This window comes from Oryx dammah, unplaced genomic scaffold (genome assembly GCF_014754425.2).
Source record: "Oryx dammah isolate SB20612 unplaced genomic scaffold, SCBI_Odam_1.1 HiC_scaffold_10, whole genome shotgun sequence".
Lineage (NCBI taxonomy): Eukaryota > Metazoa > Chordata > Mammalia > Artiodactyla > Bovidae > Oryx > Oryx dammah.
The window spans coordinates 63,216,525-63,238,964 of NW_024070194.1; the positions used below are offsets into that span (position 1 = coordinate 63,216,525).

The window sequence follows — 22,440 nt, forward strand, 5'->3', positions numbered from 1 at the left end:
CTCAGATCATGAACTCCTTATTACCAAATTCAGACTGAAACTGAAGAAAGTAGAGAAAACCACTAGACCATTCAAATATGACCTAAGTCAAATCCCTTATGATTATACAGTAAAAGTGAAAAATAGATTTAAGGGACTAGATATGATAGACAGAGTGCCTGATGAACTATGGATGTAGGTTCGTGATATTGTACAGCAGACAGGGATCAAGACCATCCCCAAGAAAAAGAAATGCAAAAAAGCGAAATGGCTGTCTGGGGAGGCCTTACAAATAGCTGTGAAAAGAAGAGAAGCCAAAAGCAAAGGAGAAAAGGAAAGATATACCCATTTGAATGCAGAGTTCCAAAGAATGGCAAGGAGAGAAAGCCTTCCTCAGCGATCAGTGCAAAGAAATAGAGGAAAACAACAGAATGGGAAAGACTAGAGATTTCTTCAAGAAAATCAGAGATACTAAGGGAACATTTCATGTAAAGATGGGATCAACAAAGGACAGAAATGATGTGGACCTAACAGAAGCAGAAGATATTAAGAAGAGGTGGCAAGAATACACAGAACTATACAAAAAAGATCTTCATGACCCAGATAATCATGATGGTATGATCACTCACCTAGAGCCAGACATCCTGGAATGTGAAGTCAAGTGGGCCTTAGAAAGCATCACTATGAACAAAGCTAGTGGAGGTGATGGAATTCCAGTTGAGCTGTTTCAAATACTGAAAGATGATGCTGTGAAAGTGCTGCGCTTAATATGCCAGCAAATTTGGAAAACTCAGCAGTGGCCACAGGACTGGAAAAGGTCAGTTTCCATTCCAATACCAAAGAAAGGCAATGCCAAAGAATGCTCAAACTACCACACAATTGCAGTCATCTCACACACTAGTAAAGTAATGCTCAAAATCCTCCAAGCCAGGCTTCAGTAATATGTGAACCATGAACTTCCAGATGTTCAAGCTGGTTTTAGAAAAGGCAGAGGAACCAGAGATCAAATTGTCAACATCCACTGGATCATGGAAAAAGCAAGAGAGTTTCAGAAAAACATCAATTTCTGCTTTATTGACTATGCCAAAGCCATTGACTGTGTGGATCACAACAGACTGTGGAAAGTACTTCAAGAGATGGGAATACCAGACCACCTGATCTGCCTGTTGAGAAACCTATATGCAGGTCAGGAAGCAAGAGTTAGAACTGGACATGGACCAACAGACTGGTTCCAAATAGGAAAAGGAGTACGTCAAGGCTGTATATTGTCACCCTGCTTATTTAACTTATATGTAGAGTACATCATGAGAAGTACTCGGCTTCATGAAGCACAAGCTGGAATCAAGATTGCTGGGAGGAAATATCAATAACCTCAGATATTCAGATGATACCACCCTTATGGCAGAAAGTGAAGAAAAACTAAAGAACCTCTTGATGGAAGTGAGAGAGTGCTGGGAGCCAGCGTGAGGAATCCCGCCCATGGCAAAGGTCATGAGGAAGGAAGCCTGACAAAACGTAAAGGCATGATCTGGCTTCAGGGGTTCCCCCTAAGTTTTCCTGAACAGATATCTACCCCCCAAAACCAGAGTCTGCCTGCTTTATTACTGTGCTTTTCACTCTTCTGACATTCTCTGGAAAAAAGTTAATTCAGGGCTTCAGGATCCTGCATCAGCTCATACCCCTTTGATGGCTCTCTAACTTGCCTGACAGGTTCCCCCGGACTTTTTGCAGCTTGTGAATTGCTTACAGCCCTGCAACCTTGAGAGGCACAAAGCTTGAAGCATCTTAAAGATACAGAGCCTTTTCTAAAGAGCTAAAAATTATATTGGTGACAGGTTTTCACTGTTGACTCAATGACTGCTGCCAGGCCTCCATATTCTTTATCTTTTAGGCACCTGCGAGGATATCAATCAATGTAATCGGGAGGCAGAAATAGGACTATAGTAGTTTTAATGTTAGCAACACTAGACTTTTGAGTTAATTACTTTTCTCTTTATAAATCACTGTACTCCTTTTCATTGTTATAAATTGTATCTTTGCTCTGTAAGAATGTAACTTTATTTAGTGCTTTCTGAGAGTGGCACCAGACTTTGGGAAGAACAACATTTTTAAGACAAATAAGTCTTCTGGTTGACAAACCTTATCAGAAAAGAGCCGTAAAATGTTAATTGGTCTTCTGGCCAGAAGATGATGTAAATCACCTAAGACTTATGTATACAGCTAGGTATGCAGAGAGAATGCCTTGTCTCAATAAGAGTCAGGGCTGCTGACACTGCATAATTTTATATTATCCATTGATCTCTATGTACAAAAAAAGGTATAAAAAAGGCCATTCTGGACAATAGAGGATGGGCCATTCATTGGACTGGTTTCCTCCATGTCTTTACTCTATTTTCTGGCTTAATTCCCATCTGGGGCGCAGAGGCTTGCCATGTCTACTTACTTGCCATGGCTTCTAAGATCCACGAGAGAGGGAGCCCAAGGCAGGGCACCCCCTGCTATTCAAGAGGATGCCGGTGGCCTAACGTAGATGGTGCAAGTTCCTTGTCTTGGAATTTTATTGGTTCTCCACGTAAACCAAGTTATTCAGCATCTTTTCTCCACTAAGTTTTCCTACTACACTATTTCTTCCTAATCTCTCTTTATATTTCTAATTAAATAAATAAGTTTTTCATCGCCTATGCCGTCTCCCCTTTGAATTCCCTGGATCCACTGGGGCAGGACCCTGGCAAGAGAGGAGAGTGAAAAAGTTGGCTTAAAGCTCAACATTCAGAAAACTAAGATCATGGCATCCAATCCCATCACTTCATGTCAAATAGATGGGGAAACAGTGACAGACTTTATTTTGGGGGGCTCCAAAATCACTGCAGATGGTGATTGCAGCCATGAAGTTAAAAGACGCTTGCTCCTTGGAAGAAAAGCTATGACCAACCTAGTTAGCATATTCAAAAGCAGAGACATCACTTTGCCAACAAAGGTCCATCTAGTCAAGCCTATGGTTTTTCCAGTAGTCATGTATGGATGTGAGATTTGGACTACAGAGAAAGCTGAGTGCTGAAGAATTGATGCTTTTGAACTGTGGTGTTGAAGAAAACTCTTGAGAGTCCCTTGGACTGCAAGGAGGTCCAACCAGTCCATCCTAAAGGAGATCAGTCCTGAGTGTTCATTGGAAGGACTGATGTTGAAGCTGAAACCCCAATACTTTGGCCACCTGATGCAAAGAGCTGATTCATTAGGAAAGACCCTGATCCTGGGAAAGATTGAAGGTGGGAGGAGAAGGAGATGACAGAGGATGAGATGGTTGGATGGCATCACCGACTCAATGGAGATAAGTTTGGGTAAACTCCGGGAGTTGGTGATAGACAGGGAGGCCTGGCATGCTGCAGTCCATGGGGTTGCAGAGTCAGACACGACTGAGTAACTGAACTGAATTGATGTGTCTATGAAGGAATTTAATGAATCTATTTTGTGCAGCTCCTGATGATGTGCCTGACAATACTCCTGTGCTTCAGCATCAAGATTCAGTGTCAAAACTCCCAATGCAAGTACAGAAACAGATAACTTCCAGAGAAGGAAAACACTGTAGTAAGTACAACAGTTATAGATGCCTTAAAAAAATTTTTTTAATTAATCTTACTGATCTTTTTTCTTTAGTTCATGTATATGTGTTTGTGCACATATAGCAATTTTGCACTTCAAATGTGAATAATATAAAAAATTAGAGAACTGGAACCATTTAACACTTGGCTGATATGTCTTGTTATAAGGCTGCATTGTAGAAACACTTCTTGCTTGGTGACCCTCCAAGGCCCAGTAACTGCTCAGTAGTCTTTCAAAGAGATTCTGTACTTTCACCCACCAATAAGAGATGAGGGGTCCATAAGCTGGGTGGATACCTCAGATGTGTGGCTTTGTTCTTTTGTCACAGGCTCCAATAGGCATCAGAAAGACCTGTAACTTAAAAGGCAGTGGATTCAAGGGGTCAAGGAAAAGGTTTTCCTGTGTAGCCATTTAAAGGGTCTCCAGGCCCTAGTCAGCGTACAGGTCTTTTTGATAACCTGATTGCTGGGTGCTGTCATCAAGATGGCCATGTAGGGAGATGTGTGAGTACCAGTGTCTGAACAGTCCCACCAGTCATTGGGGATCCTTTATATTTGTAAAGGCTGAGATCCTGAGTGTCACTAAAACTCAGGCAGTTATTGCCTCCAGAGAGAGTCCTACCCTCCCTTCCCAGTCAGGAACTTCCCATGAGTCTTGGGTCCTTGTTTCTTGTCCCGGTAATATCCTAGACATGTTGCTACATATGGGTCAAAATGGCATCCAGTGCTGATTGGGTAGTACCCTTGTTTCGACCAACTAGGAGACATTCCTTAATCTTCAGAAGGCTAGTCCTCCAACTGGGAGTGAGATTTCCTGGTCATGGCCTTGTGGACGGACATTAGAGGAGTATTGAAAAGTATTACACAAAAGGCAAGCAGATCCTGATCACCTGTGTGGGCAGGGATGCTGAAAAGGGCATTTGCAATAACAATTGATTCGGACCTATTTTTTTGAACTTGGGCAAGAGCCTCTGTGACAGTCGCAGTGTCATCAGGTAATGGTGTTTCCAAACATCATTGTACTATACTGTTGAGTGACTGAGGATTGAGTTTCCAAGTACCCACGGCCTTTTGGGAAGCTCAGATAATGAACCTGGGCTTCCTAAGCACAGCAATAGTGGCAGTTTTCTTGTTGTTTTTGTTTGTTTTTAATTGCTGAGCCTGTTAACACTCTTTTTGAGGAAAAAACTTCCAGCTGGTAGTTTGGTAGGTTTGCTATCTTCCATATGTCCCACTTAAATTTTCTCAACTACAGTAATTTTGTTTATGGCTTGAATTAGATGCTGTCAGATATGCATATCAACAATATATCTCTAATAATAATCCATTCAGTAGTAGTGCCACAATAATGATATGTTATATCTGTAGTCAAGCTTGGGTAGGGGTCTTGGTGGTGGTGGCTTCTGACAGAAAATCAGAGCCTTATCCATTTCTCCTCATTCTCAACGCAGGGATTTTGGGGGTCATAGTCAGCTGTGCATCATTATCCCAAAAGTCCAAAATATGCAGTTCTTCCCCATTGTACTTTGAACTTTGACCCTTTTACAGGACCTCATTTCCTCACTTTGAGCATAGAACATTTCATAGTCTTGTTTTTGTTTTTTTTTTTTAATCTAAAATGTTTAGGTAAAAATTGGTAGGACTCTATGATTCATTTTAGAATATCCTGGGCGAAGAAGGAACAGTGCTTCTATTAGTTGTAGGAATCATTACCAGGCAGACCTTAGGAAGGGTTGCCATTTGGCCTCTAAAGGACCCCATGGACTGTAGCATGCCAGGCTTCCCTGTCCTTCACCATCTCCCAGAGCTTGAAAGGACGAGTTATGAGTTTCTAAGTGGAGAACCCACTGATCTCTTCTTTTGCGCTCCCAGTGTTTAACAATAAGACCCAGAGGTTTATTTGGAAAAGCCCTACCAGATCCTCCTACATGTGCCAGTTACCATTTTAATGTCACCTTCTGTGATGATCTCTCTCTTATTTTGGCAGTAGTTACATTTAGCCTGCCCAGGAATTTGTCAGTTAACATCTGGATTATGTCACTGACAAATGGATCTAACTTTCCGAGGAGGTTTATTTGAGCTAGACAACCAGCAGGAATGGCACTAATTAACCTAGAGTCTTGTTATTAATAACAATCTTATTATCTATCACTGTCACTCTCTCCTTGTAGAATCTGGGGACCACCAGTGTAGTTTGCAGGGATGCTGTCCTCTCAAAGCTTGGTCTAAACATGTGTTTTGGTCATAGGGAGCCCATCACTGTTGGGCCAAAGCTGTCAGAGCCCAAATAGTTCCCAGATGAGAAAGAAGGATGTGGATGTTCCTCTTAGCCTCCTTGATCAAATTTTCTGCTTTCAGGACACTCTTAAACAGGTCCACCCACACAGTAACACTGTTCTTGCTAACTTTAAGAAAATTACCTCCTTGAAATCAGTTCATTCCATACTTTGCTTGCTTGAAAATTTTATGAATTAGTAAAATTATCAGACTAGAAGTGGAAAGTGTTGAAGAAAAAAAAAAGTAGGGTAAAAAAGATTCCTACTTCATCATGCAAGTGAACAACCCAAGTCTCTGAGGTCTCTTTATATCATGGACAATGCAATCTCAAAGCGTTCTATATTCATTTAATTCAATCATGAGTCTCAGTAACTTGCTGTATTGTAGGCTGTCCATTGTTGCTGGTGCTGTGTGCTGTGCCTAGATGCTCAGTCATGTCCTACTCTTTGCAACCCCATGGACTGTAGCCCGCCAGAATGGGGACCTCATTACAGTTGACAACAATCGTTGGGTGCAACTGAGCTTGCAGAGGATGTGACAATTTTAAGTACTGTCATCAGAGGACAAGGAGTACCCAGGGATTGCTTCCATAAATTTCCCAGAGTCCCTCTATTAGACCATTAATTCCACCAGGCATTTTGGCAGGGATTCTGGGGCTAAAGAGAAGGACCATCATTACCCCTCTAGCCCAGGAAGCTTGCATAAACAATTTGCTAGCCCTCTCCAAGAGTGCCCCCAGGAGTTCCTAATGTAGCACTTCTTGAGACTCATAGCTGTTGCTAGCAAAGTGCATTGTTGGACCTTCAGACTCTTCAATTGACCAGCTAGTACTCCCCAGCAGGCCTTGTAGTCCTCTCTAGTATCTCCCCAAAACCCTGGGGGATCTTCATGCTTTTTACTTTTCCAGAAAGACATTTTGCTTAATTGGGCCACCCTGCTTGCCACCATTTGTCACTGAGAAGAGAGCTATCAGTTGTGAAGGTGATCTGTAAAGACAATGAACCAAACTGAAAGTAAAAAGCCTTTATTCACTTACTGCAATAATTAATTAGGAGTCTGAACATGAAAGGGCACGAGCTCTACCGGTGTTCCCACCACTCTTTCTTTTTCCCATGACATCTGACAAGCATTTGATGTATTGATAATAGGGGAGGGGATGTCTCATTCTGAGTACAGATATTTACACCACATCACATCACCTGTACACAATGTATACTACGATTTATATACACATATCATCATATACTATAATGGGCACTATGTTACTTTTTCATTTTATTGAGATATATTTGACATATATCATTGTATAAGTTTAAGATATACAGCATAATGATTTGATTTACATATATTGTGGAAGGTACTATACTATTGTTTGAACACTCAGATGATTTTGAATATCTTGTGATTACAAATAATGCAATAATGACCAACCTTATGCACAAGTATTTTCATTGGTTGGTCTGTACATATATATTATCCTAAAGCATGAATAATTTATGAACATTAGAATCTAATATAAACATATTGATACTTGAGAATATTTATAAAACAAAGAGACAGCTTCAATAAATATCCATTAAAAAATTCTGTAAATTTTCATATCAGATCTAGTGTTATGATAATTTACTTAGGACTTTATGCAAATGAAAGAAAATGTTTCTGAGTTTAAAATCTAGAATTTTTACAGTCGTAATTTTTCCTATTAAGAGACTTAATTTATCTCCTTATTTAGCTCCTGATAAAGTGCCAGGTGGAAATCTTATACTTGAACATGAAGATTCAGAGTTAAAAAAACAAGCACAAGTAAAGAAACAAAGAACTTCCATAGGAGAAAGACTCAAGAGTAAGTATGATAATTAGCAATAATTTTATATAGTTTTAAGTTAAATATGTCAGAAGAGCTTTATTTGGTTCATAAATATGTGTTTGAACAAATATTTTGTAGAAATTTAAAACTTTGACATAAAATATGATAACCCTGACAAAATTATAGAACAAAAGCAAATGTATTATATGTTTTGGTTGCAATTCCTTATCCTAGGATTATTACATGACCAAGGTCATGCTCTTATTATTCACCAACACCAATAATAGACCTCATAAAGAATATGTACTTTCTAGCCAGCTCTGGCAGATTATGGACTCAAAGCCCAGTGAGTGGCTTTGATGTGTGGTAGTGGCCATAGATTGCCATAGGCAAAGAGAGATGTTACTAAGGTCTCTAACCGAAACAGCGCTTGGAAATCAGAGGGCTTCACGAAAAGGGCATGTGGGGCAGTCAGCTGAAGGGCTGCCAGCAGGTCCTGCCCATCAAGGCCCCAAGCAAACACTGGTCTTTGTGGGAACCTGATGGATGCTAGGTGATCCTGTGAGAGTGAGGCTATGTCTGTGTAGTCCCACCGCTTACTCTGATGATTTTTATTTCAGAGGCAGAGAGGGTCAAAAGCATGACAGTCATTTTCTCTGGACTATGCCCCTTACAAATCATGCTCAGGAATTTTACTTAAGTTTTGAGTCCTTGTACCTTGTTAATAATGGCCTAACTGTACCCTACTTGTAAGCAAATAGAGCATCCTGTTCTTTTGGGGTAGTTCTCTTGTCTAGGATGATTTCATTGAAAGAGTGGAAGGCTAGTGCTCCCTCCAGGAGCAGGACTTTTCCCAAGTCTTAACCTATGCATTGATTAGATAGAGAATTTAGGGAGTCTCATAGGAAGATCTTGATGGTGCACTATAACCCATACTGCATACATCAGACTAATCCTATCATCCAGTGGAGAGTGATGCTGAGAAGGGCATCGGTGAGGTCAGCTGCAGTGTACCAAGATTCTTTATCTTGAATGCTGTCTTCTATAAGTGTCACAATGGCAGGTACCACTGGTGCCAGAGACAGCTCTAATGCTTTGTGTTCAGTTGAATTTAGTCCCTCAATCATGTCCGACTCTTTGCAACCCCATGATATGCAGCACGCCAGGCCTCCCTGTCTGTCACCAACTCCTGGAGTATACCCAAACTCATCATCAAGTCGGTGATGCCATCCAGCCATCTCATCCTCTGCTGTCCCCGTCTCCTCCTGCCCCCAATCCCTCCCAGGATCAGACTCTTTTTCCAATGAGTCAACTCTTCGCATGAGGTGGCCAAAGTATTGGAGTTTCAGCTTCAGCATCAGTCCTTCCAAAGAACACCCAGGACTGATCTCCTTTAGGATGGACTGGTTGGACATCCTTGCAGTCCAAGGGACTCTCAAGAGTCTTCTCCAACACCACAGTTCAAAAGTATCAATTCTTCAGCGCTCAGCTTTCTTCACAGTCCAACTCTCGCATCCATACATGACCACTGGAAAAACCATAGCCTTGACTAGACAGACTTTTGTTGGCAAAGTAATGTCTCTGCTTTTTAATATGCTAACTAGGTTGGTCATAACTTTCCTTCCAAGGAGTAAGCGTCTTTTAATTTCATGGCTGCAGTCACCATCTGCAGTGATTTGGGAGCCCAAAAAAATAAAGTCTGACACTGTTTCCACTGTTTCCCCATCTATTTCCCATGAAGTGATGGGACCAGATGCCATGATCTTCGTTTTCTGAATGTTGAGCTTTAAGCCAACTTTTGCACTCTTCTCTTTCACTTTCATCAAGAGGCTTTTTAGCCCCTCTTCACTTTCTGCCCCAAGGGTAGTGTCATCTACATATCTGAGGTTATTGATATTTCTCCTGGCAATCTTGATTCCAGCTTGTGCTTCTTCCAGCCCAGCGTTTCTCATGATATACTCTGCATAAAAGTTAAATAAGCAGGGTGACAATATACAGCCTTGACGTACTCCTTTTCCTATTTGGAACCAGTCTGTTTTTTCATGTCCAGTTCTAACTCTTGCTTCCTGACCTGCATATAGGTTTCTCAAGAGGCAGGTCAGATGGTCTGGGATTTCCATCTCTTTCAGAATTTTCCACAGTTTACTGTGATCCACACAGTCAAAGGCTTTGGCATAGTCAATAAAGCAGAAATAGATGTTTTTCTGGAATTCTCTTGCTTTTTTGATGATCCAGCAGATATTGGCAATTTGATCTCTGGTTCCTCTGCCTTTTCTAAAACCAGCTTGAACATCTGGAAGTTCATGGTTCATGTATTGCTAAAGCCTGGCTTGGAGAATTTTGAGCATTACTTTACTAGCGTGTGAGATGACTGCAATTGTGTGGTAGTATGAGCATTCTTAGGGATTGCCTTTCTTTGGGATTGGAATGAATACTGACCTTTTCCAGTCCTGTGGCCACTGCTGAGTTTTCCAAATTTGCTGGCATATTGAGTGCAGTACTTTCACAGCATCATCTTTCAGGATTAGAAATAGCTCAACTGAAATTCCATCACCTCCACTAGCTTTGTTCGTAGTGATGCTTCCTAAGGCCCACTTGACTTCACATTCCAGGATGTCTGGCTCTAGGTGAGTGATCACACCATCGTGATTATCTTGATCATGAAGATCTTTTTTGTACAGTTCTTCTGTGTATTCTTGTCACCTCTTCTTAATATCTTCTGCTTCTGTTAGGTCCATACCTAACAGAATGGACTGTTTCTGTCCTTTATCGAGCCCATCTTTACGTGAAATGTTCCTTTGGTATCTCTAATTTTCTTGAAGAGATCTCTAGTCTTTCCCATTCTGTTGTTTTCCTCTATTTCTTTGCATTGATTGCTGAGGAAGTCTTTCTTATCTCCCCTTAACGTACTCCATTAAAATACCCTAAACTCAGTAAATCTCACGGTGGGGGCATGGTGGGGGTTGTGCTAGTTGATATAAAAAGTACGTTTCTACCAATAACATATTCTTTAGTAGAAACCGCAATATTTGAGGTTTGTAGAGGCCCAAAGTGTATTTACTCATAGTTGTGTCTGGAAAAGAGTTGTGGTGGTGAGATAAAACTATACAGAATTATCTGTTTCCTCCTCATCCTTCTATAATGGGTAGGGGAATCAAAGAAATTTGTTCACCAGTATCCAAAAGGCCCAAGAAATGCTATTTTTCCCCTCCTTACTTGGACCTTTGTAAGGGTATGTCCTCAGGTCCCCACTGGAGATATAGAGACCTTGTCTAATGTGTAGTTATGTTTATTTATGAAAGCTTAGAGGTCTGAGTGAAAGTAGGATGCATCTGTATTGATGGATCTTACAGGTGCCATTGTTACTAAATTAAACAAAATTACCTCCTCCATCAGTGAATCAAACCACCCAATATTCATAGTATTTTAACTTGGATCCATACGCCTTAGTTTTTATACACATGTACATATATTCATAGACACATACGTGTGCATGTGCACATAAATATGCATATGTTCATGCATACTTATATTCAAGAAATCATGAGGACTCTCAGACTCCTTTAGTTTTGGTCTCTCAGGTCTGCTTGCCTTCCTTCATTTCGTGTGTGTTTTTTCCATGGTCTTAAACCTGACTCTTACATCAACAGATCTATATATTTGCTCCAGTCCTGCAGTGCTTCCACCCCTGTTACAGAATTACTTAGCATGTACCACTACCAACAAAAAAAGAGAAAAGCCTACTGAAAATATTTAGTGATTTGGTTTCTGTCTATCCGCATACTCTTGCCCAAGATTGAGGGTATGTTTCAAACACTGTATTTATGACTAATTGGGATCATTGTTGGTTTTTTAACCCTTTATTAGGTTCACTTCTAGAGAAGGCAATGGCACCCCACTCCAGTACTCTTGCCTGGAAAATCCCATGGATGGAGGATCCTGGTGGAGTGCAGTCCATGGGATCGCTAAGAGTCAGACACGACTGAGCGACTTCACTTTCACTTTCCACTTTCATGCATTGGAGAAGGAAATGGCAACCCACTCCAGTGTTCTTGCCTGGAGAATCCCAGGGACAGGGGAGCCTGGCGGGCTGCCGTCTATGGGGTCGCACAGAGTCAGACACAACTGAAGCGACTTAGCAGCAGCAGCAGCAGGTTCATTTCATTTGCTTTCAGTTTTCATTTGCTTTCAGTTTCCATTCATCTTCTTATCCTTATTGATTTAGTTCTATTTTTGAAACATATGCAACATATTGACCTACTTACCAAAGGTATACTTAAGAGCATCATTTCTTTCCAGTGCATCCCTGTGCATTCCCCAGTCCTCTCTCTCTCCCTTTCTTCTTATGCTTATCTTTTCTGTGCTTCATCTTGTAAAGTCAATATCTATTTTTTCGTTTTTCTGGTTACTTCTTTCTGAACCAAAATTTAGCATACTACATACCCTTTAAAAATTTTTTCCACTTAACATTATCTCCTAGAAATCCCTCCATGTAGTTTATAAAAATCTTTTATTATTTTTACATAAGTATATAAAATAGTACCACATTATATACCACAGTTTATACTATACCATAATTAATTGTATATGCCTTGGTTTATTCAACCAATAAGGGGCTTCCCAGGTGGCGCTAGTGGTATAGAACCTGCCTGCCAGTGCAGAAGACATAAAAGCTGCAGGTTCAGTCCCTGGGTTGGGAAGATCCCCTGGAGGAGGACATGGCAACCACCTCCAGTATTCTTACCTGGAGAATCCCCATGGACAGAGGAGCCTAGTGGGTACAGTCCATAGGGTTGCAAAGAATCAGACACAACTGAAGTGAATTAGTACAGCATTTAACCAATATCTTGTTCTTGAACATTAGCTGTTCAGGAAATAAAATATCTTGCAATTACAGATAATACTATAATGAATAACTTTTTGCATATGTATTTTTATTGTTTCATCTGCTATTGTCTATTTACCTAGTGTATACATGCCCCCAAAGTAGAGATTAATATGAAATATATTTGATGCCTCAGAATATCTTTAAATTAATGAGACATTTTCAGTAGCATCCATTAAAAATTTTCTTATTTGCATGTAAGATCATTATGAACATTTACTGATAACTTTAAAAATGAAAGAAAATTCCACTGTACACTTGCTGTAAATTTGAAATCTAGAGATTTTATGATAGATCTGTTTTTCCATTTAATGAACTAAATGCATCTCTTTACATAGCTCGTATTGGAGTACCAGATGAAAATCTTACGGTTTTTAATCAATATCCAGTGTCAAAACTCCAAACGCAAGTAGAGAAACAAATAAATTACAGAAGGGAAAGGAGTCAAAGTAAGCATAATAATTATGGTAACTTTTAAATTATTTTAATCTCATTAGAAAATCTTTTTTCTTTGGTTGATGAATATGCATTTGAGTGTATATTTTATAGAAGTAAAAATAAATGACCTAAACTGTGAATACCCAGAGATAACTAGAGAACAAGATCCAAAGTGTTAATACCTTTGGACTGTAATTTCTTTGTCATAAGATTATTTCACAGCCATAAAGCATGCACTCAGTATCCACTAAGTTCAGTAACTGTCCAATCATATCTCAAATTGTGTATACCTTTTAGCTGACTCTGGGAGATTACAGGTTCCAGGAAATTCTGCCCAGTGGGCACTTCTGACCAGTAGCAGTGTCATTCTGCCTAGGCTCCAAATGATAAACAGAAGTTTTTGAGATCTGTAACTAAAACAGCAAATAGAAATCAGAGAGGCTTAGGGGAAGGGCAGCCTGGAGGCTTAATGGAGACCCCCACCAGGATATTCTGTTAGTTGGGCCACACAAAGGTGGGGTCTTCTTGGTGACCTCATAGGTGGGTGCCATCAAGTTCCCTGTTTGGAAAGTGCCAATACCAGAAAAGTACCACTGATTGTTGGAACTCTCTTTATTTGGAGAAGTTGAGAGGACCAGATATTGTCAGTCGTTTTCTCTGGATAGGATGTTGTTGCTTTTTCCATATAGTGATGGGTCATGGTGCCTCATCTACAGTAATGGCTCATCATGTTGCCTCATGTGAGTCCACAGGATGACCCGTCGCCATTGGGTAGTGCCCTTGTCTGGGACCACCAGGAAGACGTCTTCAACATAGTGGAAGGCTAGTGTTCCTTCCAGTAGCTTGAATTTTTCTAGGTCTTATCATATCTAATGACAGATAGTAGGGGAATTTAGGTAGACTTTTGGATGGATATTAGTGGTATATTGCAACCCATTACACACAAAATGAAACTGATCCTGATTGTCCACATTGACAGTGATGCTGAAAAGGAAGTTTGAGATGGCAGTTGTTGTGTACCAAGTTTTTTATCTTGGGCAGTAGCCTCTGTGACAGTGTCAAAGTCAGGTACTGCCAGTGCTCAGAGTTTTACTACAATGTTGAGCTGCCAACAGCCATCGAGACTCCACGCTCCTAAGGCCATGTGCACAGGTTAGATGAGGCTATTGAGCGAGAATTAGTCTCACGAAGGACCTTGTTATTCTTGAACTCGGCAATGAAGGCGTTGCTTTTTGCTTTTTTATTCTAGGCAGTTGCTGCTGTTTTTGAGAAACAACAGCACTAGGGGCTGCTAGTCCAGGAGGTTTATGGTCTTCCATATGCCCATTAAAATGGTGCCAGCTGGAGCAGTTTTCTTCAAGGCTTATGGGCAAGTGTGAGCAGGTGTTCACTTAGGCAGCACATCTATATTACTCATAAATTCAATAGTGAATGCCCTAAGAAGTTTTTGTTGGGGTTTGGAGTTGACCAAAGAGACCCATCTGTAGCTGGATCTAGGTAAGTGTCCCACTAGTAATGACCTCAGATCCAGGGTCATAGCCACCTCTGTACTGGTATCCCAAAGTCCCAGAAATGTAACTCTTCCCTACCTCCACATTCAACTCTGACCTTGGGATACAACCTCTGGTCCCTACTGGAGATCCTGAGATCTGATCTGCAGTTTTGTTAGAGGGGCGCACCTATTCATCTCCATATTCACAGGGAGAGCCAGAGGGAATAATTTCAATTCATCATAGAAGTTGTTAAACATGCAGACTCTAATGAGGCTGTGTTTTGTGGCCCTTATGTCCTAATACCTGGCCATCTACCTCCTCTTTGAGTATCCATACTCAGAGCTTCTCTAGAAGCATCATCCAGGAGAATGTGCATGGTTACCATTTTATATTGCTGTCTCAGCCAGTCTTTACCATTTGAGCAGAAAGGTGTTTTCTCTGTGTCTAAAAGTAGGTCAGTTAAGTTCTGGATTTTGTTGCAGAACATTATCACCTGACCTTATAAGGAGCTTTGGTTTAGCTCAATAACCAGCAGGAATAGCAGAAGTAAATCTAGAAAACTGGCCTGGTTAACAAGCTTATCTGCCATTCTTATTCATTATTATAGCATGGTTAACAGGGCTGCTATAGACTCTGCAGTGGTGGGCCAAACATGATTTTAGTGACAGGTTCAGACTGAAAGCTGCCAGAGCGTAAATAATACCCAACCGAGAAAGGAAAGGGTCTCCGTGTTTGCCTGTCCTCTTCCCTCTTTCTCCCTCCACCTTGAGCAAACTTCCTGCTTTCAGGGCACACTTAAGAAGGGGTTTTATAGTGATGCAGCCCACAAAGTACCACAGTGCCTCCCTGAGTTTGATTACTTCTTTCATCAAGCAAGTGAACAACTTAAGTCTCTAAGGCCTCTTTACATCACATACAGAGCAGTCCCAGAGTTCTGTATTCACTTAATTCAATCATGAGTCTCAGTTTTAGTCTGTCCATCATTGTCTGGGACCTCATTAAAAATAACAACAGTATTGCATAAGAACCTAGAATGTTACGTCCATGAATCAAGGTAAATTGGAAGTGGTCAAACAGGAGATGGCAAGAGTAAACTTTGACATTTTAGGAATCAGTGAACTAAAACGGATAGAAATGGGTGAATTTAATTCAGATGACCATTATATTTACTACTGTGGGCAAGAATCCCTTAGAAGAAATGGAATAGCCCTCATAGTCAACAAAAGTGCCTGAAATGCAATACTTGGATGAAATCTGGAAAACAACAGAATGATCTCTGTTCATTTCCAAGGCAAACCATTTAATATCACAGTAATGCAACCACTAATGCCGAAGAATCTGAGGTTGAATTGTTCTATGAAGACCTACAAGACCTTCTAGAACTAACACACACAAAAAAAAGATGTCCTTTTCATCATAGGGGACTGGAATGCAAAAGTAGGAAGTCAACAGATACTTAAAATAAAGAGCAAGTTTAGCCTTGGAGTACAAAATGAAGCAGGGCAAAAGCTAACAGACTATTGCCAAGAGAACACACTGGTCATAGAAAACATCCTCTTCCAACAACACAAGAGACTACTCTACACATGACATCACCAGATGGTCAATAACCAAAATTAGGTTGATTACATTCTTTGCAGCCAAAGATGCAGAAGCTCTATACAGTCAGCAGAAACTCTATACAGTCAGCAAAAATAACACATGGAGGTGACTGTGGCCCAGATCATGAACTCCTTAGTGCAAATTACAGACTTAAATTGAAGAAAGTGGGGAAAACCATTAGGCCATTCAGGTATCAACAAAAGCAAATCCCTTATGATTATACAGTGAAAGAGAGAAATAGATTGAAGGGATTAGATCTGATAGATAGAGTGCCTGAAGAACTGTGGACTGAGATTCATAACATTATACAGGAGGTGGTCATCAAAACCGTCCCAAAGAAAAAGAAATGCAAGAAGGCAAAATGGTTGCCTGAGGAGGTCTTACAAATAGCTAAGAAAAGAAGAGAAGTAAAAGGCAAAGGATAAAAGGAAAGATATACTCATCTGAATGCAGAGTTCCAGAAAATAGCAAGGAGAGATAAGAAAGCCTTCCTTAGTGAACAATGCAAAGAAATAGAGGAAAACAACAGAATGGGAAAGACTGGAAATCTCTTCAAGATAATTAGAGATACCAAGGGAATATTTCATACACAGATGGGCACAATAAAGGACACAAACAGTACAGACCTAACAGAAGCAGAATATATTAGGAAGAGGTGGCAACAATACACAGAAGAATTATACAAAAAAAGATCTTCACGACCCAGATAATCACAATGGTGTGATCACTCACATAGAGCCAGACATCCTGGAATGTGAAGGCAAGTGGGCCTTAGAAAGCATCAATACAAACAAAGCTAGTGAAGATGATGGGATTCCAGCTGAGCTATTGAAAATCCTAAAATAATGCTGTGAAAGTGCTGCACTCTATATGCCAGCAAACTGGGAAACTCAGCAGTGGCCAGAGGACTAGAAAAGGTCAGTTTTCATTCCAATCCCAAAGAAAGGCAATGCCAAAGAATTTTCAAGCTACCGCACAGTTGCCCTGATTTTACATTCTAGCAAAGAAATGCTCAAAATCTCCAAGCTAGGCTTCAGCAGTATGTGAACTGAGAACTTGCAGATGTACAATGTAGGTTTAGAAAAGGCAGAGGAACCAGAGATTAAATTGCCAACATCCTCTGGGTCATAGAAAAAGCAAGAAAATTCCAGAAAAACATCTGCTTCATTGACTACGCCAAAGCCTTTGACTGTGTAGATCACAGCAAACTGTGGAAAATTCTTAAAGAGATGGGAATACCAGACCACCTTACCTGCTCCTGAGAAACCTGTATGTAGGTCAAGAAACAGCAGTTAGAACCAGACACTGAACAACGGACTGGTTCCAAATTGGGAAAGGAGTACATCAAGGCAATGTATTGTCACCTTGCTTATTTAACTTACATGCAGGGTACATCATGCAAAATTCCAGGCTGCATGAAGCACAAGCTGGAATCAAGATTTCCGGGAGAAATACAAATAACCTGAGACATGCAGATGACACCACCCTTATGTCAGAAGGCAAAGAGGAACTAAAGTGTCTCTTGATGAAGGGGAAAGATGAGAGTGAAAAATATGGCTTAAAACTCAACATTCAAAAAATGAAGATCATGGCATCTGGTCCCATCACTTCGTGGTAGATAGATGGGGAAACAGTGGAAACAGTGACTGACTTTATTTTCTTGGGCTCCAAAATCACTGCAGATGGTAACTGCAGTCATGAAATTAAAAGATGCTTGCTCCTTGGAAGAGAAGCTATGACAAACCTAGATAGCATATTAAAAAGCAGAGACATTACTTTGCTGACAAAGGTCCATCTAATCAAAGCTATGCTTTTTCCAGTAGTAATGTATGGATGTGAGAGTTGGACCATAAAGAAGGCTGAGCACCAAAGACTTGATGCTTTTGAACTGTGGTGTTGGAGAAGACTCTTGAGAGTCCCTTGGGCTTCAAGGAAATCAAACCAATCTTAAATAGGAAATCAATCCTGAATGTTCATTGGAAGAACTGATGCTGAAGCTGAAGCTCCAGTGCTTTGGCCACCTGATGTGAAAAGCTGATTCCTTAGAAAAGACCTGATGCTGGGAAAGATTGAAGGCAGGAGGAGAAGGGAACAACAGAGGATGAGATGGTTGGATGGCATCACTGACTCAATGGACATGAGTTTGAGCAAACTCCGGGAGATGGTGAAGGACAGGAAAGCCTGGCATGCTGCAGTCCATGGGGTCACAAATTGGACACTACTGAAAACTGAACAGCAAGTCCTCTCCAAGAGTGCTCCTGGGTATTCTTGATGTAGCACTTCCTGAGGCTCATTGCTATGGCTAGCACAGTGCATTGTTGGACCCTCAAACTCTTGCAGTTGACCAGCTAGTACTCCCCAACAAGCCTTGTAGTCTTGTCTGGCATTTCCCCAAAATGCCCAGGTGGATCTTCATGCTTTTTACTTTTCCAGAAAGACATTGTACTTAATTGGGCCACCCTGCCTGCCATTATTTGTCACTGAAAAGAGAGCTATCAGTTGTGAAGGTAGTTAGTGAACCAAAACTGAAAGTAAAGACAGTGAACCAAACTGAAAGTAAAAAGTCTTTATTCACTTACTGCAATAGTATTAGTAAGAGTCTAAACATGAAAGGGCAGGAGCTCTACCAGTGTCCCCACCACTTTCATTTTCCCATGCCATGACATCTGGCAAGCATCTGATGTATTGATAATAAGGGAAGTGAATGTCCCTCTCTATGTTCAGATATTTATATACTATATATAGTATGTATGTGTGTGTATATGTATATACATACAGAATTATCTACCATTGTAGCATATTTACATTATACCAATACCATACTTGTGGTATACATAATCACTTTAGTCAACCAATCTCCTATGCTTGAACATTTAGATGGCTGTGTTTTATAATTAATGAATGACTTTCTACACAGGCATTTTCATTGTTTGGTCTATTATTATGTATTAACCTAAAGTATAAATAGCTCATGAAATCTGAAGACCAGAATAAAATATACTTGCTGGGGGGTGCAATCCTAAGATAGCAGAGGAATAGGACAGGGAGGCCACTTTCTCCCCCACAAATTTCACTGAAAGAACATTTGAACGCTGAGCAAATTCTACAAAACAACTTCTGAATGCTGGCAGAGGACATCAGGTACCCAGAAAGGCAGCCCATTGTCTTCAAAAGGAGGTAGGACAAAATATAAAAGATACAAAGAGAGACAAAAGAGGTAGGGATGGAGATCCATCCTGGGAAGGGAGTCTTAGGAGAAGTTTCCAAACATCAGGAAACACTCTCATTGGCAGGTCTGTGGGGAGTCTTGGAATCTCAGAGGGCAACAAAACTGGGAGGAAAAATAAATAAATCAATAATTAAACCCCACAGATTACGTGTCTAATGGCAACTCCCAGTGCTCGCATCCACCACCAGCAAGTGGGGGCTGAACAGGGAGGCGCAGGCTGCATTGCTTAGGGTAAGGACTGGGCTAGAATGCCCTAAGGGCAATCTGAGGAACTAACCTGAGATAGCAACCCAAACTGTGGGATAGCCACAGAGAGAGGGAGAGAACTGTCCCACAAAAAGCCCTAACCTAAGGCACTGCCAGGCCCATTCACAGAACAAAGGACTGAGCAAATACCAGAGGAGAGCTAGCAGGCTGCAGACCAGCCCATCCCCTGTCAGAGACAAGCAGGAGGTGGGGGGTTGCAGCCAGAGCCATAAAGGGGCAATCACGGCCCCAGAGAGGCATCCTCTACCACACTGTAAGCAGGCTTCATTGCTACCAAGACTGCTTGGAATTCTAGACTGTTGACATCTGCCAGGAGGGTCACCACCAGAGATCAGCTCCCCAAAAGACACACAGCACACCTGAGAAGGCACGCCCATTTTACACCCAGAAAATCGAGCGGCTGTGACGGGGGAGGCGATAAGACACCCCCCACCCCCCACCCCCCACCCCCCACATGGAGGTGACTGCGCTCGCCAAGCACCTGGTCACCAGAACTGCTCGGACCTGGGAAGGGCACAAAACGCAAGCCCAACTGAGTCTGCGCCTTTGTGGAGTACCCAAGAACCTGAACCTGAGCGGCTTAGACCTGGAAAGTGCACGCAACCCAGGGCCAGCCTCAGACAGTTCCTGGCAGAGGAACCTGGAGCCTGAGCAGTGGAGACCATGAAAGCACACATGCCCTGAGCGGGGGCAAACCCAGTGCAGTAGAAACACTGCGAGCACTCCCCATACACGCCAGTGATATTTGTTTGCAGTGTTCTTCCCTCCCCACAGCAGGACTGAACAAGTGAGCCTAAATAAGTGACCACCTTCACCCCCTGGTGTCAGGGTGGAAATTAGACACTGAGAGACCAGCAAACAGAAGAAGCTAAAATAAACAGAGGGAATGGCTTTGGAAGTGACAGGTGCAACAGATTAAAACCCTGTAGTTAGCACTGACTACGTTGGAAAGGGCCTATAGATCTTGAGAAGTATAAGCTGGATCAAGGAACTATCTAAAACTGAACTGATCCCACGCTGTCCACAACAGCTCCGGAGAAATTCCTAGATATATTTTTTACTTTTATCATTTTTTAAATTTTTTAAACTTTTTTTAAAAGTCCTTTATTACTCCTTTAATTTTCATTTTTATGACCTACTTTAGTTCAGTTCAGTCACTCAGTCACGTCAGACTGTCTGCGACCCCATGAATCACAGCATGCCAGGCTTCCCTGTCCACCACCAACTCCTGGAATTCACTCAAACTCACGGCCATCAAGTCGGTGATACCATCCAACCATCTCATCCACTGTCGTCCCCTTCTCCTCCTGCCCCCAATCCCTCCCAGCATCAAGGTCTTTTCCAATGAGTCAACTCTTCACATGAGGTGGCCAAAGTATGGGAGTTTCACTTTAGCATCAGTCCTTCAAAAGAACACCTAGGACTGATTTCCTTTAGAATGGACTGTTTGGATATCCTTGCAGTCCAAGGGACTCTCAGGAGTCTTCTCCAACGCCACAATTCAAAAGCATCAATTCTTTGTTGCTCAGCTTTCTTCACAGTCCAACTCTCTTATCCATACATGACTACTGGAAAAACCATAACCTTGACTAGACGGACCTTTGTTGGCAAAGTAATGTCTCTGCTTTTGAATATGCTGTCTAGGTTGGTCATAACTTTTCTTCCAAGGAGTAAGCATCTTTGAATTTCATGGCTGCAGTCACCATCTGCGGTGATTTTGGAGCCCCAAAAAATGAAGTCTGACACTGTTTCCACTATTTGCCCATCTATTTGCCATGAAGTGATGGGACCAGATACCATGGTCTTCGTTTTCTGAATGTTGAGCTTTAAGCCAAACCTTTTACTCTCCTCTTTCACTTTCATCAAGAGGGTCTTTAGTTCCTCTTCACTTTCTGCCCTAAGGGTGGCATCATCTGCATATCTGAGGTTATTGATATTTATCCCAACAATCTTGATTCCAGCTTGTGCTTCATCCAGCCCAGCGTTTCTCATGATGTACTTTGCAAAAAAAAAAAAAAGACCCTATTTTTAAAGCAAACTTCATATATATATTTTATGTTTGTGACTTTGTTTTGTATTTTTAATATTGTATTTTTGAGAGTCTAACCTCTACTCTAGATTTTTATTCTTTGCTCTCTGGTATTTGTTATCAACTTTGTACCTTTAAGAACCCAATCTGCAGTACCCATTTTTACTTGGGAGTGTGATTACTGGCTTGATTGCTCTCTCCCCCTGTTGACTCTCCTTTCTCTCCATCAGGTCGGCTCTATCTCCTTCCTCCCCCTTCTCTTCTCTACCCAACTCTGTGAATCTCTTTGTGTGTTCCGGGCTGTGGAGAACACTTAGGGAACTGATTACAGGCTGGATCTGTCTCTCTCCGATTGATTTCCCCTTTTCTCTTCCTGATCACCTCTGTCTCCTTCCTCCCTCTTCTCTTCTCTGTGTAATTCCATGAACATCTCTGAGGGGTCCAGACTGTTGAGAGCACATAGGGAATTGATTACTGGCTAACTTGCTCTCTCCCCTTTTGACTCCCCCTCTTCTCCTCCTGGTCACCTCTATCTCCCTCCTCCCTCTTCTCTTCTCCATGTAACTCTGAGAACATCTTCAGGTGGCCCTCACTGTGGAGAAACTTTTCATCATTAACCTAGATGTTTTATCATAAGTGCTGTATAGATGGAGAAGTCTTGAAGTTACTGTAAGAATAAGACTGAAAACCAGAGGCAGGAGGCTTAAGTCCAAAATCTGAAAACACCAGAGAACTCCTGACTGCAGGGAACATTAATTGATAAGAGCTCATCCAAAAGCCTCCATACCTACACTGAAGCCAGGCACCACCCAAGGGCCCACAAGTTCCAGAGCAA

General features: G+C 41.4%; 1 protein-coding gene across 1 annotated transcript in view; it reads left to right on the forward strand.

Moving 5' to 3' along the window:
- LOC120868618 (coiled-coil domain-containing protein 7-like) overlaps nt 1-22,440 on the forward strand; it is a 121,823-nt gene that overhangs the window by 84,181 nt on the left and 15,202 nt on the right. The window contains exons 13-14 of the mRNA XM_040247329.1: nt 3,454-3,564; nt 7,588-7,698. Coding sequence (XP_040103263.1) covers nt 3,454-3,564; nt 7,588-7,698 — 222 coding nt within the window. The remainder of the gene's footprint in view (nt 1-3,453; nt 3,565-7,587; nt 7,699-22,440) is intronic.